Raw genomic sequence first — 14516 nt, forward strand, 5'->3', positions numbered from 1 at the left:
TTTTTTTGAGACAGAGTCTTACTCTGCCTCCCACACTGGAGTGCAGTGGCGTGATCTCGGCTAACTGCAACCTCTGTCTCCCAGGTTCAAGTGAGTCTCCCACCTCAGCCTCCCGAGTAACTGGGATCACAGGCGTGTGCCACCATGCCCGGCTAATTTTTGTATTTTTAGTAGAGACGAGGTTTTGCCATGTTGGCTGGTCTCAAACTTCTGGCCTCAAGCAGTCGACCTGCCTCAGTCTCCCAAAGTGCTGGGATTACAGGCGTGAGCCACCGTGTCCGGCCTACATAAATGTTTTCTATCGCCATCATTATCATCATTTTCCAGGGACATTAGAAAGAGGAAGGTGAGAGTGGTGTTGCTGGCCTGGTGCTCCTGAACCTCTACTGATAGCCAGGCTCCTTGGCAGCTTAGCCAGTTTTCTCTGAAGGGATCCTCACACTCACACAATGGTTGTGCCATTTCAAGTCCTTAATATAGTCAGTCAGCCTGCCAGTATCCCCAAGGATTTAGGTCAGATGGGGGGTGAGAAGAAAAACAGCCTGGACACCTCTCAGAATGCCAGGATGCAAAGTGTCACTTTCCGTGTCTTTGCCTGGCTTCAGGACTGGCCCTCAGCCACATGTCAGTACTTTGTTTAGAAGATTAGATTTGAGCCTGTGCTCTACTACTTGGAAACCGTGGGGAGGTGGCTTCACTCTCCGAACCCCAAGTATCCTTGTTTGCAAAATGAAGCTATTGATATCTGCCCTGATTGCCTCGCAATGATGCAGTGAGGGTCAAAAGTGAACGTGGCCAAGAGGATATTCTGCAAGCTATAAAGCTTGCTGTGTGTAGTGCTCTCTCTCTACACAACCCAAGGATGCCTTCCTCAGAAAACCAGTGTATCCAAGTTCAAGTCCACGATCCCTTATCTGAATCTTGTAAGATCAGAAGTGTTCAGAATCCAGAATGTTTTATATTTTGCAAGGACCATATATTAGGTCTCAGTGAGCTCCGGCTAGCTTCCTATAATCAAACACACTATCTAGCAGATTCTGTGAAAATTCACACTCAGTGGGCTAAATATTTTTAAATACTTTATATCAGTTTAGGTCAGGTTTTGCCATCTAATGAATTTTGATGTCAAGTTTATGAAAACAATGGATTATCAGAACTTTTTTGGATCTGGAAACCAGATAAAGCATGTGGACCTGTGTACTCTGCCATGAATGTCAGTTGAATATTGTATGTTCTTTCCTGAGAAGGTTTTCATGAGTGATGATGAATTAGTATGTTTTTTTCCCAAGGAACACATTTAGTGTTTAATACAAGGCACCAGTGTCTTAACCCAAAGGAGCTTTAGTGGGGGCACTTTCGGCCTCCCAGTAGTGCAAGTCAGGGAGCTGCCTAGGAGTAAGAGGACTTGCAGCTCTTTCTACCTCCACCCTAAGCCTAGATCTTAGGGCTAAGAACCTTGATAGTGTGGTGAGAAGCAGAACTGAGAAGCAATGAAGCATTTTGGGTGTGAAATGGGAAAAGTGACTTCCCCAGTGAAGGAAGAGTCGATGAAAGTATTAAATAGGAGTTTCATTTCCCCATAGTGATGAAGTGATAGGTGGGGCAGTGATGAGATAATTTATTGTCTTGGGGTTAAGAGAAGACTGGAAGTGATGCATATAATTCAAAACCACCTCCCACCCTGATTTGCATATTTCCCAACATTTCTGTGTAAAATGCCCTAAGTGTAGGGGTTTCATCTGGCAGCCCTATTCTCTATTCCAGCCATCCAGACAGAGTGTGTGGTACTCTGCACATCCTGCAGGTGATACAGCTCTCAGTGGTGTGAGCTGGTTGCCCTGAGCAGGTAGAGTTTATGGGTTGGCCAGGCGCGGTGGCTCACGCCTATAATCCCAGCACTTTGGGAGGCTGAGGCAGGTGGATAACTTGAGGTTAGGAGTTTGAGACCAGCCTGGCCAACATGGTGAAACCCCATCTCTACTAAAAATACAAAAATTAGCCAGGCATGGTGACGCATGCATGTAGTCCCAGCTACTCAGGAGGCTGAGGCAGGAGAATCGCTTGAACCCAGGAGGCGGAGGTTGTAGTGAGCCGAGATCCACCACTGCACTCCAGCCTGGGTGACAGAGCAAGATTCTGTCTCAAAAAAAGAGAAAAAAAGAATATATGGATTGCTACTTGATATGATTAGTGGGATCACACAGAGGCCTTTCCAGTCTCCCAACACTTCTCCCCTCTAGCTGCCCTGTGATGTCATGCAAGCCTTTCCCAAAGGCCCTTGGTAAACACTGCTGGGAGAAGCAACAAGGGAGGCCATCAACATCCATGTATCAGCCAAGACAAGGCTTCAGAAGGAGCCGGGGGAATGCGGAAAGGTCCTCGAGAGGTTTGGAGCAGGGGCCACTGCTCAACAAGGCAGCTTCAGGGCAGCCCCTGCAGCCAGGTCATAGCCTGAGGGCTCTGGGGCCTGCAAAGAGGCATGTTAGAAAGGAAGGCAGGGGAGTATTCAGCAGCCACAACCTGGATCACTTCATTCACTAAGTTAGGCTTAGTGCTGCCAATGGAGGAGGCAAGGGAGCAGGCCACTGGGTGGAGGGACGTCCTAGATGACTCAAGTGAAATGCTCTTCAAGCCAAGTTGCTAGTGTCCACCTGTCTCAAGACACACACAGAGGGCAGCCCTCTCCCCCACTACTGTTTTTTCTTCCTTCTTTCCCAGGATGTTTCTCTGCTCTCCCTAGAGTGTCTTTCCCAGAGCAGTTGGGCTTGGGCCCTGAGGAACCATAAACTTCTTCGTACTTTTTAAAGTATGTGGTGAGCGAGCAGCAGTGCTCCAAGCCCCTAGGAGAGTAAGCATCTGCTCAGCCCCTGGTTAGCCCTCTGAAGGGCAGTCTGCTTTGTGGAGAAGAGCATCCTGGGAGTCCTGAGACTGCAGTTCTAGTTCCAGCTTTGCCACTAGCTACCTTTGAGGTCTTGGAGAGGTCAGATCCCTTCTCCCGGGCTTCTTCTGAAAATTGATCAGTTAGTTTAGGTGCTCTTTCAAGCCACTACTGAGGACTAGTTCTTTGCTTGAGAGACTAGTTCAAACGAAGGCATAGCTGGGCAGGCCCTGAAAGCTGGTTAGCATGTGGTCAAATGGGGGTTCTTGCTACATTTGATGGTCACGCTGTACAATGGTGGGGCACAGACAAGGTAGTGTGGCAGAGTGGTTAAGAATACAGGCTTTGGTATCAGTCAGTCCCAGGTTCAAACCCTGATTCCACAATTTACCAGCTGTGTTACATTGGGCAAGTTAACGTTTTTGGGTTTCAGTTTTGTCTTCTTGATAATGGCATTAGAACAGTTGCCTACATTTTAGGGCTGTAGATAAGAGAGTCCTTTTAAAATGTTTTACACAACAGAGAGTGCTCTGGGTTAGTTATTGTTAGAGCAGTAGTGTTAATAGGCTGAATAAAATGGGATTGAATGCTAATGTTTCCTTCCAGGCACATTTCAGAAAAGCCCAAGCCTTAGCCACCCTAGGCAAGGTGGAGGAGGCACTAAGGGAGTTTCTCTACTGTGTATCCCTTGATGGAAAGAACAAGAGAGCAAGATGTGAAGCCCAAAGAGTGAGTTGAAATGACATCAGGTCCAGCTGCCTATTGGACCCTCACCTCTCTGTCTTCTCTAGGAAGGGGAGTGAGGATGCTGTCCTCCCTGGCATTTGGGGTCCTGAGTGGGTGGTTCCCTGGGTTAAAGGGACAAAAGGGAGAAGGGAGTGCTAATTGATTGCCCAGAAACACCGTCCTTCTGGTGTGTACGATCAGATTGGGCAGTTCCTACATTTTTGTAGGAGCCTGTGAGGAATGTTCTTGCTTCTTTGACTCAGGGTCTGGATTGTCAGTGGGAGAAAAACCAAAATCAAGTACATTAACATGGGGATTGAGGCTCACTGAGGACATTCTGGCTGTTGATGAGAGATCCAGGGTGTGGGGCTACCTACTGTTACATAACTTTTCTTTGGCTGAATCACAGTTTTCACCATCCACACATGATGACCAGCCCCTGGGACGGGACGTTGGTGGTCCCCACCTCTCCTATCACCATACACAGAACTCCAACCTTCAGCTCCTTTGCTAGAAATAAAACACATTGCCTCACAAATGCTAGTCAGAGACCGTTACAATAGAATGCAAACAGTCATTCCAACTCCTGGGTCCCAGGAGAATGTGGTAGTTATAAAAGAAAAATGGTGTGAAATACTGAGAGCATGAGTGAAGGCTCAGGCATCTTCAATTCGTGGACTTTGTTGTTTGTTTTACAGTTTACTTTGCTGGTGTCTGGGTAATTGGCCTGTAAGTTGGATTCTGACAGTTGGAGGTTGTCTCTGCTCTCCTTGTGCCCCACCCGCTATTCACTGCCGAGCCTTACGGTTTCTGTTCCAGTGTGGTTTGGCAGAGAAGTGGATAAAGAAATGGAGCAAGAGACAGAACTGGTTTCTGAAGGCTCTAGAAAGGAATGGTTAGCAAAATCGACGAACTAAGGGAACTGGCCCTGGATTTTCTGTCTCCCACGAAGGATCTCCTTTCTGGGAAGTTGCTTTGAATTGGTTTGAGTATGTGAAAAAGGTGTGCTTGAGAGGAGCATGGTTCGGGGAGAATTACTTCAAGCTGTGGATCCTTCTCCAAATCTTAAGTGTAGTCCATGATGTAATGATAATAATAATAGCTAACATTTGTTGAGAATTTCTTCTACATTAAGACACTGTGCTAGGCGTTTTATGTAGAGTAGATTATTTAAACCCCACTACATTCCTGAGGCTAGGTTTGGTTATTTATCCTCAGGTTACAGATGAGACAGATGAAGCTCGGGCTTCCTGACTTTCCCAAGGTCATGCAGCTGGTGATTGGTGGGAAAGTATTCAAAACCAAGTCTATCTGCTTCCAAAGCCTGGCATCTTAGCTGCTCTGCTATCCTGCTTCCCATGAGGACATGGCCACAGCCTCAGCACTCACTGGTGAAGCTGGGTCAATAGTAGCAATGGAACTTTCCAGTTCCGTGATGAACAGAGGCAGTTAGAAGAAACTTGTCTTTGGGAACAGAGTGTGCAAAGGCCAACAGAGGCAGGTCTCAGACCCAAGGAGGAATGGTTTCTTGACTCCTGTTTGTCCATTTACCAGTTGGCCTGAGATGTTTTTGGTGTCATCAGTTGGGCTGACCTGTCTCTCCAGTCTGCTTTTATAGACAAACTGTTGTCATTTCCACAGCTGCCTAATGGTTTGAGGCAAGGCATTGTGTGAAGCTCTGGAGACCCAAAGAGGTGTAAGTCACAGTTTTAGTCTTCAAGGAACTTACAGTCTTGCATTTGTTAACATAAATGCCAGATGATGCAAGCGAGTATATGCCCATGATGAGTGTTACAGAGTTCTGAAGTGAGGGCAAGAATTTAGAGGCGAATTTCCACTGAGTGTGATGAGGCCATGGCAGCAATTAAGAACGTTGAGAGTCTTCAGTTGTGTTTATTTACCAGATCATTCCAGTTTCAGGGCTAAAGATTTGACAGAGATGATGCAGGTTGAGTTGACATTAATAAGCTGCCTTCGAACTCACAGGCCTGTGTTTCTTTTAATGTTTGTTTTCCTGCAGATTCTTTTCCTCCTTCTTGATCTATTTGGGCCCTTCTAAGGCTGAGGCTGAAGTGTAGTTGACTTTCATTCATGTGGAGTGATCATTCTCACTGAGAATTGACCCTAACCTTTGTTTTCCAATGCCATTGAGAAGGCATAGAGAGAGATCTCAAGTAGTAAAATGAGGAAGGGAACTGCTGTTGTTATTTCTGCTTTGTTTCCTTTGATTTCTCCCTTAGCCTCCTTTTCCTTCCCACCACCCTCTGCCCTTTCATCCTTGTACTTTGTGATGCTGTGTGGCTGCCATTAAAGAATATTATGCTCTTTTTGGGAGAATTCCAAGGATACTGCCTCCTCAGAACTGGCTTGGTCCTGTTGGGTCACTCATTAGGGCTTCAGAGGGCCAACCTTGGCTCCTGTGGAGGAGGGACTTCTGAAAGCTGGCATTTATGGCCCGGGGTGCTGTGAGTACCTCCTCATTTAACTCCTTTGCCAACTCATAACTGGAAAGTGGGTTTCTCAGAGCTGAAAGGAAACATAAGGATCAATCTGAGGACTTTGGGCCTGAATGTGAGGCCTCTCCCTGGGCCCTGGGGTGGATAAGTGTCTTAATTCAATTTCATCCAGTATGATGAGTATTTATTGGGTATCTGTTATGTGCCCTCTAGAAGCTGGCCATCTGGCGGGAGAGAAAGGCTTACATCTGTGACACATTTCTAGGATAACATAACGTGGTGTTCAAGATGCTATATTATGGTGCACTCTCTACTGCATAGGACAGGACTGGAATAGTGAGGGAAGGTAGCACTTGAGCTGAGCTTTGAAGGCTGAGCAGCGTTTGGCTTCATGGCAAGTTCTGGCATCTGAAGGAACATCATGAAGAGACTGCTAGGGGCCAGAGAATGAATCAAACTGGAGTTTGGTGTTCTGTCAAATTTCACTGATGAATTAATATCCTAACTATGTATCCTCAGCACAGGACTGGAGCATCCCTTAGTGGATCTCCAAATACTGCAGGAGCTGCTGGGTGATAAGCACTGGAGTAGGTTTTAGAAGCAAAGTCACCTGCTCTCCTTGTGTTACATGTTTCAGTATATGAAAACACACATACACACACACAAACACACACACAGACACAGACACACACACACACAATCCTTGCCGGTACAGGGGAAACTTGGGGCAAGAATGTGGACAGTGAATGGTGCAAGTTACATTAGAACGCACATCTACCCTCCCAGCTTATCCAATTGCAAGGGAAGCCAGCAAGAGACTGGAACCTCCTTGCACCTAGTACTTTAACTTAACCTAACATCCTCTGGGAGGTAAAGGCCAGAATAGGGAAGGCGAGGCTGGGAGAAGAGGGAGGAAGCTGGCGTTCTGTTTTTCGTAACAGTTAACTGCTCAGGTTCCCAGCTTTAAAGGGATTAAAGATCCAGGGGTGATGGTGGGGAGAGGAGGAAGCAAAATGGATGACGGAGAAAAGAAATAGTGAGGATCCTAGAAGACATTTGTAGACTTCTACCCACTGAGGTATTATGAACTTCAAGTTCTCCAACTGAGGTTTCTCTCCTGACTTCACCTCTCTGTCTCTTTCCTCCTAGATGAGTTTTAAAATCCCACTGCAGATATTTCTGTGGAGTGTTAGCACCAGCATCGTGGCTCTTAACCTTGGCTAGGCAACAGAGGCATCTGTAGTGCCTTCTCAAAATCCAGATTCCTGGGCCACACTTCAGACCTGGGGGAGATGGTAGTAGAAAGTAGAGAACTAGATTTTTCATAAGTTCCTCAGTTGATTCTGATGGCTACTGAAGCGAGGACCCCTGCCCCGGTGTGGTGTGTTGGGGACACTGGTCCAAGGCTTCCTCCCTGGAGTTCTGCCCTAAAAGCTGGCTCCCTCACCCCCACCCTTCTCCCCTTCACCTGGGCACCTGTAGAAACTTAAGTAGTGAAGTCTTCTGTTTTATGTCACAGCTTCTCCTTAGTTTCTTTTCACCATCAGTCCCGGGGGATTCTCAGGAACATTCTCCCGATATCCTGAAGCTGTTGGCACCTCACCCTAGATTAAAGGAAAACGTAGAGTCAATGACTACTGAAGTTACCAGCCATAATCTGCCAAGGTTGTTACAGGTAAAACTCAACTCACCCAGCTCGCTCGTGACACTTTGTTTGGCTGTTTTGTGGGCAAACGTGGGGAGTGAGCCCTCCCTCTCCTATTTTGGTTCCTGAGAAAGAAGAAATTGAGTCACTAGTGGTTCTGTTCTTTGCAAAGAACCTCTTAAAGATGCAGTTGTGAATTTCAGGCATGGTCCCAGAGTTATTCATTACATTGAAAAAAAATTTTGAGACAGGATGTCTCTGTCACCCAGGCTGGAGGGCAGTCATATGATCATGGCTCACTGCAGCCTCAGACTCCTGGCCTCAATAGATCCTCCCACCTCAGCCTCCCGAGTAGCTGGGACTACAGGCATGAGCCACCATGCCTGGCTAAGTTTTTTTTTTTTTGGTAGAGACGGGGTTTCACCATTTTTGCCTAGGCTGGTCTCGAACTCCTGGCCTCAAGTGATCCTCCCACCTTGGCCTTCCAAAGTGCTAGGATACATTTTTATTTTTTTCAGTTCTTGGTTAGATCCAGCCAAGAGAGATTGGACAGAACTAGAAAGGAATTGGCTCACTGCCCCTGGGCCGTACAATTTGGGTGGGTTTATAGGCTTTGGGGAGGAGTCTGAGAAGAGGGCCTGAGGATCCCTCCTTTCTCCCTCCTTTCGAGCTTTTGTCTGTTCAGACTGCTGGTCTTTGAGTGCCAGCACTTACCCTGTGCAAAGACAACTCTGTTTGATTCTCAAATGGACGTAATTTTATATTCTTGCACTATGCCTTATACATAAGTAAGCTTCCAATACGTATTTGTAACAGAGAAGAGGAAAGAGATGTTGGAAAGAATGTTGAGTTGAAGGACCTGGGAGGAGGACAGGTATTTGTACCTTTCTTTGAAAACCAGAAAACAGAACACAAGAGAGATGGGCTCCAGGCCCTGGCTTTCCCGGCAGAGGGTAAGTGATCAGAAGTTGAGGATCAGAAGTGCAGACTCCAAGGGAGAGTTTAGCACTGAAAGCCTGGGCACCTTTAGGGGGCAGTTTTCCCTCCATTCATGCCCCATGTTCTTCTCCTGTGTGTAAGCCCTGGACTCTCAAAAAAGGACTGAAATGCAGGTGTACCCAGCTTTTCTTAAAAAACAGCAGAACTTAGAGGATCTCCTGAAATCAGAGACTCCCCAGTGATTTCAATCATTAAGATCACTATTACATGATTGAGGATGCTAATACTGAACCCAAAGGCCTGGAGTGACTTCTAATTGCAGCTCCATCTGAAAAAAAGAAAAATAGCAGCCTTGGCTTTCCAGTGTGAACCAGCTAGGGAACAAGGATTGGATTTCCACCCAAACTTTGCTTTGCAAAGCAGTATACTCCTGAGTGGCCAGTGCCTTTGGTTCATCGAAAGTCAAGGTTGTAGTACTGCTGTTGTGCTGGAGAAAACCCCAACTCCCCAAGTTAGAGACAGAGAAAACCCACATTACTTTTCTCCTCACCTCATTGTTTTCTCCCAGCTGTATGCTCCCCTTTTTCACCTGTCTACCAATTTTCTTTTGGTAGGGTTAGAGGGAAACAACAAGATGAATATCTTGACCTGTGGACTATGGGTTTAGATTAGAGAGGGTTTCTCCATGTAAATCTGCATAAACATGTTGTTATTGCACTTATTTCTAAATCCTTTTTCAAATATCCATCTCCTGGGAAAATATTCTTTAAAAGGCTAGAGACATTGTTGGTTTTTTCACCAGGTGATTTTGTCTTTTTTTTTTTTTTTTTTTTAATGCTTTTCACCCCAAATCTAGTAAAAGGAATAGTTTGTACCTTGTTCATTTGACTAGTGTAGCGTACAGCCCTGCAGCATGAGGTAACTTGGCAGGCCTGTGAGCAGACCTGTGCCAAAGCCCTACCAAAAGTCCTTTTGGAGCTGGAGTTTGGGGATCGCAGATGGCCGTAAATGGCAGTGAGGGCCAGAGGAACTATTGAGTGACAGGATCTGCCCTCACTGCCGGCCTTGGTTTTGCTAAAGTGGTTACTGGGGAAGGATTTGATAGGAAGGGGAATTGGTGCTAGCCCTGGCATTTCCCCTTTTTGCACCTGCCCAAGGAGCCCCTCCTCCTACATACCTTCCTGTCCTTGCCTAGGGAAGTTCCCTAACTCCACCCAAGCTGGGCATGCCTTGGTTGCAGATGCTGTGTGGACAAGAAGTAGGAAATAATACCTTATGATGGCCCCCCAGCTGAGCTCTGTGTTCACTCTGCGATTGGGGTGGGGATCAGGACTCTATAGTTTCCCTTTGTCACTCTGGGTAAGAATATCAGAGGACAATATTGGTCCTAAGAAGATTCTGATATGTGGCTCTTTGTTCATCCAGGACAATATGGAGCTCCCACATTGTTCTAGTCAGGAGGAAGCAGCAGCCAGGGGAGATGGCAGCAGTCTGATGGACCCAGCTAAAGTGAAGGGGGATGGTCAGCAGCACCACATGAAAGACCAGGAAGAAGAGGAGGAGAAGCGGGATGCTACCTCTCCAAAAGCTGCTTCCAGCAAGACTGGAAAATGCCAGGAAAAGAAAAGGAAACATTGCCAAATTGAATCCCAAGAAGACACAGGGATGCCTAATAAAGCCTCCAAGCAAGGTACTGGCTCTACCCAGGGAGAAGGTAGCTTGGAGGAGATCCCTGGGCTCACCAGTATATACGAGTTACTTACCTCTGTCCGGGGGCTCCTTAGTCTCTGGGTGTGTGACCCAGCTTTGGCATTTGCTAGCTGTGTGGCCTCAGAGATTCCTGTGAGGCTTCTGTGAGATCATGCACCATGTGTAGCACACTGTAATAAGGGTTTGATACTAATTATTAATATAATGGAACGCCAAGGCATTAGGTCAAGCACAGTATCAACTAATGGCATCCCATACCCATGGGGATACCACTTCCTTCTAGGGCAACTTCCCGCTACCCCCATCCCCATTCTAGGAATGCAGGATGAGGAAAGTGAGGTCAGGCCTCACCCTGCTCATTCCCAGTTGTGTTCCCATAGGTAGGCATGTGAGAAGCTGCAGCTGTGGCTTGCTATCTTTCCACGAGAGGTTGGCAGTGCCAAGATTCAGTTTTAGCTTTGAAGGCCTGGCTCAATCCATTGAGTTGCTGTAGCTTCTGCTGTTGAGAGAGGTGCCTGTTGCATTTGAATGAAGTCCCCAGGGCTCCTGGACATTCTTTGACTTGCATTTCTCTTTCTGTTGGGGCTGCTGGAAACCTGAGAGCCTACTTCTGAGTGTCCCACTCTCAACGGCTCAGGTGTCCACTAAATCACCTCTCTGGGAGGTGGTAGTGACAGTGGCAAACCGAAAAACGCATTGGATTCTTTTGCCTCAGAAGTACTATCTATGAAACTGAGGTGGCTCCACTGCTGACTTCTTGCTTTCTAAATCGCAGATCCTCCCACTGATCAGGGGGACAAACCTGCTCTCAGTTTACCACTTGCATCTTTCGACGCATCTGACCTTGAATGCGCTCTATGTATGAGGTACGTCCTGTGTACTATCATTTACTTCCTGATGTTTCTTCATCTCTGGTGTCTGGACCTTTCTGCTAGTGACCTACTGCTAGGTTGGTTAGCATATAAAAAGCATAGCTCTAATGGAATGGAAATCACAATGTTGATTGTCACGTGGGTCAGCTTGTGTCCCCTTCCCACAGACTGCATTCCCTGCATTCCTGACTCCAGACTTGGGAAGAACCTGGAGTGGGAAGGGAACGGTCTATTCACAGGTCACAAACTGATGGCCCACTGGGCTGAATATGTCTGAATATATCTTTTGTGTGTGTGTGTGTGTGTGTATCTTTTTTTGGAGACAGAGTCTTGCTCTGTTGCCCAGGCTGGAGTGCAGTGGTGCAATTTCAGCTCACTGCAACCTCCCCAGTTGAAGCGATTCACGTGCCTCAGCCTCTTAAGTAGCTGGGATTACAGGCTTGCGCCACCACGCTTGGCTAGGTTTTGTATTTTTAGTAGAGACAGGGTTTCACAATGTTGCCCAGGCTGGTCTCAAACTCCTGAGCTCAAGTGATCTGCCTGCCTGGGCCTCCCAAAGTCCTGGGATTACAGGCCACTGCACCTGGTCTGAATATGTCTTTTGTTTGACCCTCATGGGGGTTGTTTTTCTTAAACGTGAATGTCTTGAGACAGGACGTGTACTCTCCAGTTGACCATGCTCCCCGCCGCCCAAATGCCTTATTCCAACCTGATGTCACAACTGCATTACATTCCTAGCCCCTAGAGATAATTTAAATTTTGGACCCCAGCACTAATCTCAGTTACACCGTCAAGAACTCAAGTTCAAGGGCTACTGTCACTCCAACAGATCTATTCTTGGGAAGCCAAATGGTGGGCCTGACTAGCTTTTGTTTTGTGTTGTGCCATGAATATTAGTGGTGGGCCTGAGATACTTAGCCAAGTATCTCCCCACCAACCAGTGCCACATTATCTCTACTTCCTCAGATCTCTGGAGAGGCAGATTATCCACATGCTTCCCCACCCCCCAGAAAAGAGGCTATGATTATGGTGTGTGTAACCATATACAATTTTTTTTAATTGCTTACATGTCTTTGATTTCACAGCTGTGACTTAGTAGCTTAGAGGAGGGGCTCCCTGGTGCTGTCATTTACTGGCTGTTTACCTGGATGGAGCAAGTGACATTCTCTGCTACTGTTTTCTTGTCAGTAAAATAGAGAACAGTGTACCTACTCCATGGGGTTGTCATGATTAATTGAGAAAAATCTATTTAACACCTGGAATAGTGTCTGGCATATAATAGATACTCAATAAATGTTAACTTTTTTTTTCCTTCTGGACCACAGGTCCAGAAGGAAACTTTGGGTCTATGGACCTCTGAGGATGTTCTATATATGGATTCTAATAGATGTGTGAATGTCTCAAAGTTGTGTGTTAAAGTATATGGGTTTTCAAGGACAAGGTCCACATCCTTTAGCAGCTTCACAAATGTGTCTGTTTTCCCAAAGAGCGTTAAAAGGTGGCTGAGATATCTGCACAAATATTAAGATGGTTAGCAGGCCGCTCTTTGTTGTGCTGATGGGTCCTGCAGGGAGGACTGTGGCGCTCCAGATCGACTACAAGAACAAACCAGCAATCCCGAGAGGACCCATAGTCCCTCTGAAGGAAGTGGGTTGCTTCTGCAGGACCCAGGAGACACCCCAAATACTCTGGGAGGCAAATAGCCTCCGGCAAGTTCTCAAGCCCCTCTCACTCTCCGACTGGAAACAGACTTGGGGCTGTTGGGGGGGGGCACGGTGGAAGTGAGACTGGCCCTTCAGTTTGCGTGGGAGCTGGGTGAGGCCTGTGACTGCTGTATTTCCCCAACTTCCCTGGCAACCTGCATGACTCATCAAAGGCAGCCATAATCCTCCTAGGTACACAACTCCAGTGACCTGGGAATCTCATCCCCATCCCCCACAGCAGCTGCAGCAAGACCCGCCTAAGGAGAATCTGAGCTCATGCATACCTAGCCCTGCCCCCACCCGATGGTCCTTCCCTACCCACCCTGGTAATGGAAGACAAAGGGCATATAATCTTAGGATTTCTAAGGCCCTGCCCACTGCTGCTCCCTCTCCACACTACCACAGCTGATGTTTTCTGGAAAGCACCACCTCCAAGCAAGAGGCCAACCAGCACAAAAATAGAGCATTAGACCACCAAAGCTAAGGACCCTCATAGAGTCTGTTGCACCCTTGACCACCTCCACCAGAGCAGGCACTGGTATCTATGGCTGAGAGACCCATAGAAGGTTCACATCACAGGACTCTGCAGACAATCCCCAGTACCAGCCCGGAGCCGGGTAGACTCTGGGTGGTTAGACCCAGAAGAGAGACAATAATCACTGCAGTTTGACTCACAGGAAGCCACATCCATAAGAAAAGGGGGAGAGTACTACATCAAGGGAACACCCCACAGGACAGAAGAATCTGAACAGCAGCCTTTAGCCCTAGACCTTCCCTCTGACAGAGCCTACCTAAATGAGAACCAGAAAACCAACCCTGGTAATATGACAAAACAAGGTTCTTCAACACCCCCAAAAATATACACTAGTTCACCAGCAATGGATCCAAACCAAGAAGAAATCCCTGATTCACCTGAAAAAGAATTCAGGAGGTTAGTTATTAAGCTACTCAGGGATAGACCAGAGAAAAGGCAAAGCCCAATGCAAGGCAATCCAAAAACTGGTACAAGAAGTGAAGGGAGAGGCTGGGCGCGGTGGCTCACACCTGTAACCCCAGCACTTTGGGAGGCCGAGGCAGGCGGATCATGAGGTCAGGAGATCTAGACCACCCTGGTAAACACAGCGAAACCCTGTCCCTACTAAAAATACAAAAAAATTAGCCGGGCATGGTGGCAGGTGCCTGTAGTCCCAGCTACTCAGGAGGCTGAGGCAGGAGAATGGCACGAACCCAGGAGGCGGAACTTGCAGTAAGCTGAGATCACGCCACTGCACTCCAGCCTGGGTGACAGAGTGAGACTCTGTCTCAAAAAAAAAAAAAAAAAAGTGAAGGGAGAGATATCATGGAAATAGATAGCTTAAAGGAAAAAATAAAAAATTCGGGAAACTTTGGACACTTTTAAAAATGCGAAATGCTCTGGAAAGTCCCAACAATATAATTGAACAAGTAGAAGAAAGAAATTCAGGCTGGGCACGGTGGCTCAAACCTGTAATCCCAGCACTTTGGGAGGCCGAGACGGGCAGATCATGAGGTCAGGAGATCGAGACCACCCTGGCTAACACGGTGAAACCCTGTCTCTACTAAAAAATA

The 14516-nt window shown here is 47.1% G+C and overlaps 1 protein-coding gene across 3 annotated transcripts in view; it reads left to right on the forward strand.

Moving 5' to 3' along the window:
• Positions 1 to 14516, forward strand: part of LONRF3 (LON peptidase N-terminal domain and ring finger 3) — a 46125-nt gene that overhangs the window by 4827 nt on the left and 26782 nt on the right. Inside the window, exons 3-6 of one of the 3 annotated variants that reach the window (XM_017873511.1) lie at positions 3485 to 3607; positions 7580 to 7735; positions 10070 to 10334; positions 11130 to 11220. In XM_017873511.1, coding sequence (XP_017729000.1) covers positions 3485 to 3607; positions 7580 to 7735; positions 10070 to 10334; positions 11130 to 11220 — 635 coding nt within the window. The remainder of the gene's footprint in view (positions 1 to 3484; positions 3608 to 7579; positions 7736 to 10069; positions 10335 to 11129; positions 11221 to 14516) is intronic. The other 2 variants (XM_017873512.1, XM_017873513.1) reach the window with 2 other exon arrangements.

The sequence above is a fragment of the Rhinopithecus bieti genome, unplaced genomic scaffold, assembly GCF_001698545.2.
Source record: "Rhinopithecus bieti isolate Rb0 unplaced genomic scaffold, ASM169854v2 scaffold_8300, whole genome shotgun sequence".
Classification (NCBI taxonomy): domain Eukaryota; kingdom Metazoa; phylum Chordata; class Mammalia; order Primates; family Cercopithecidae; genus Rhinopithecus; species Rhinopithecus bieti.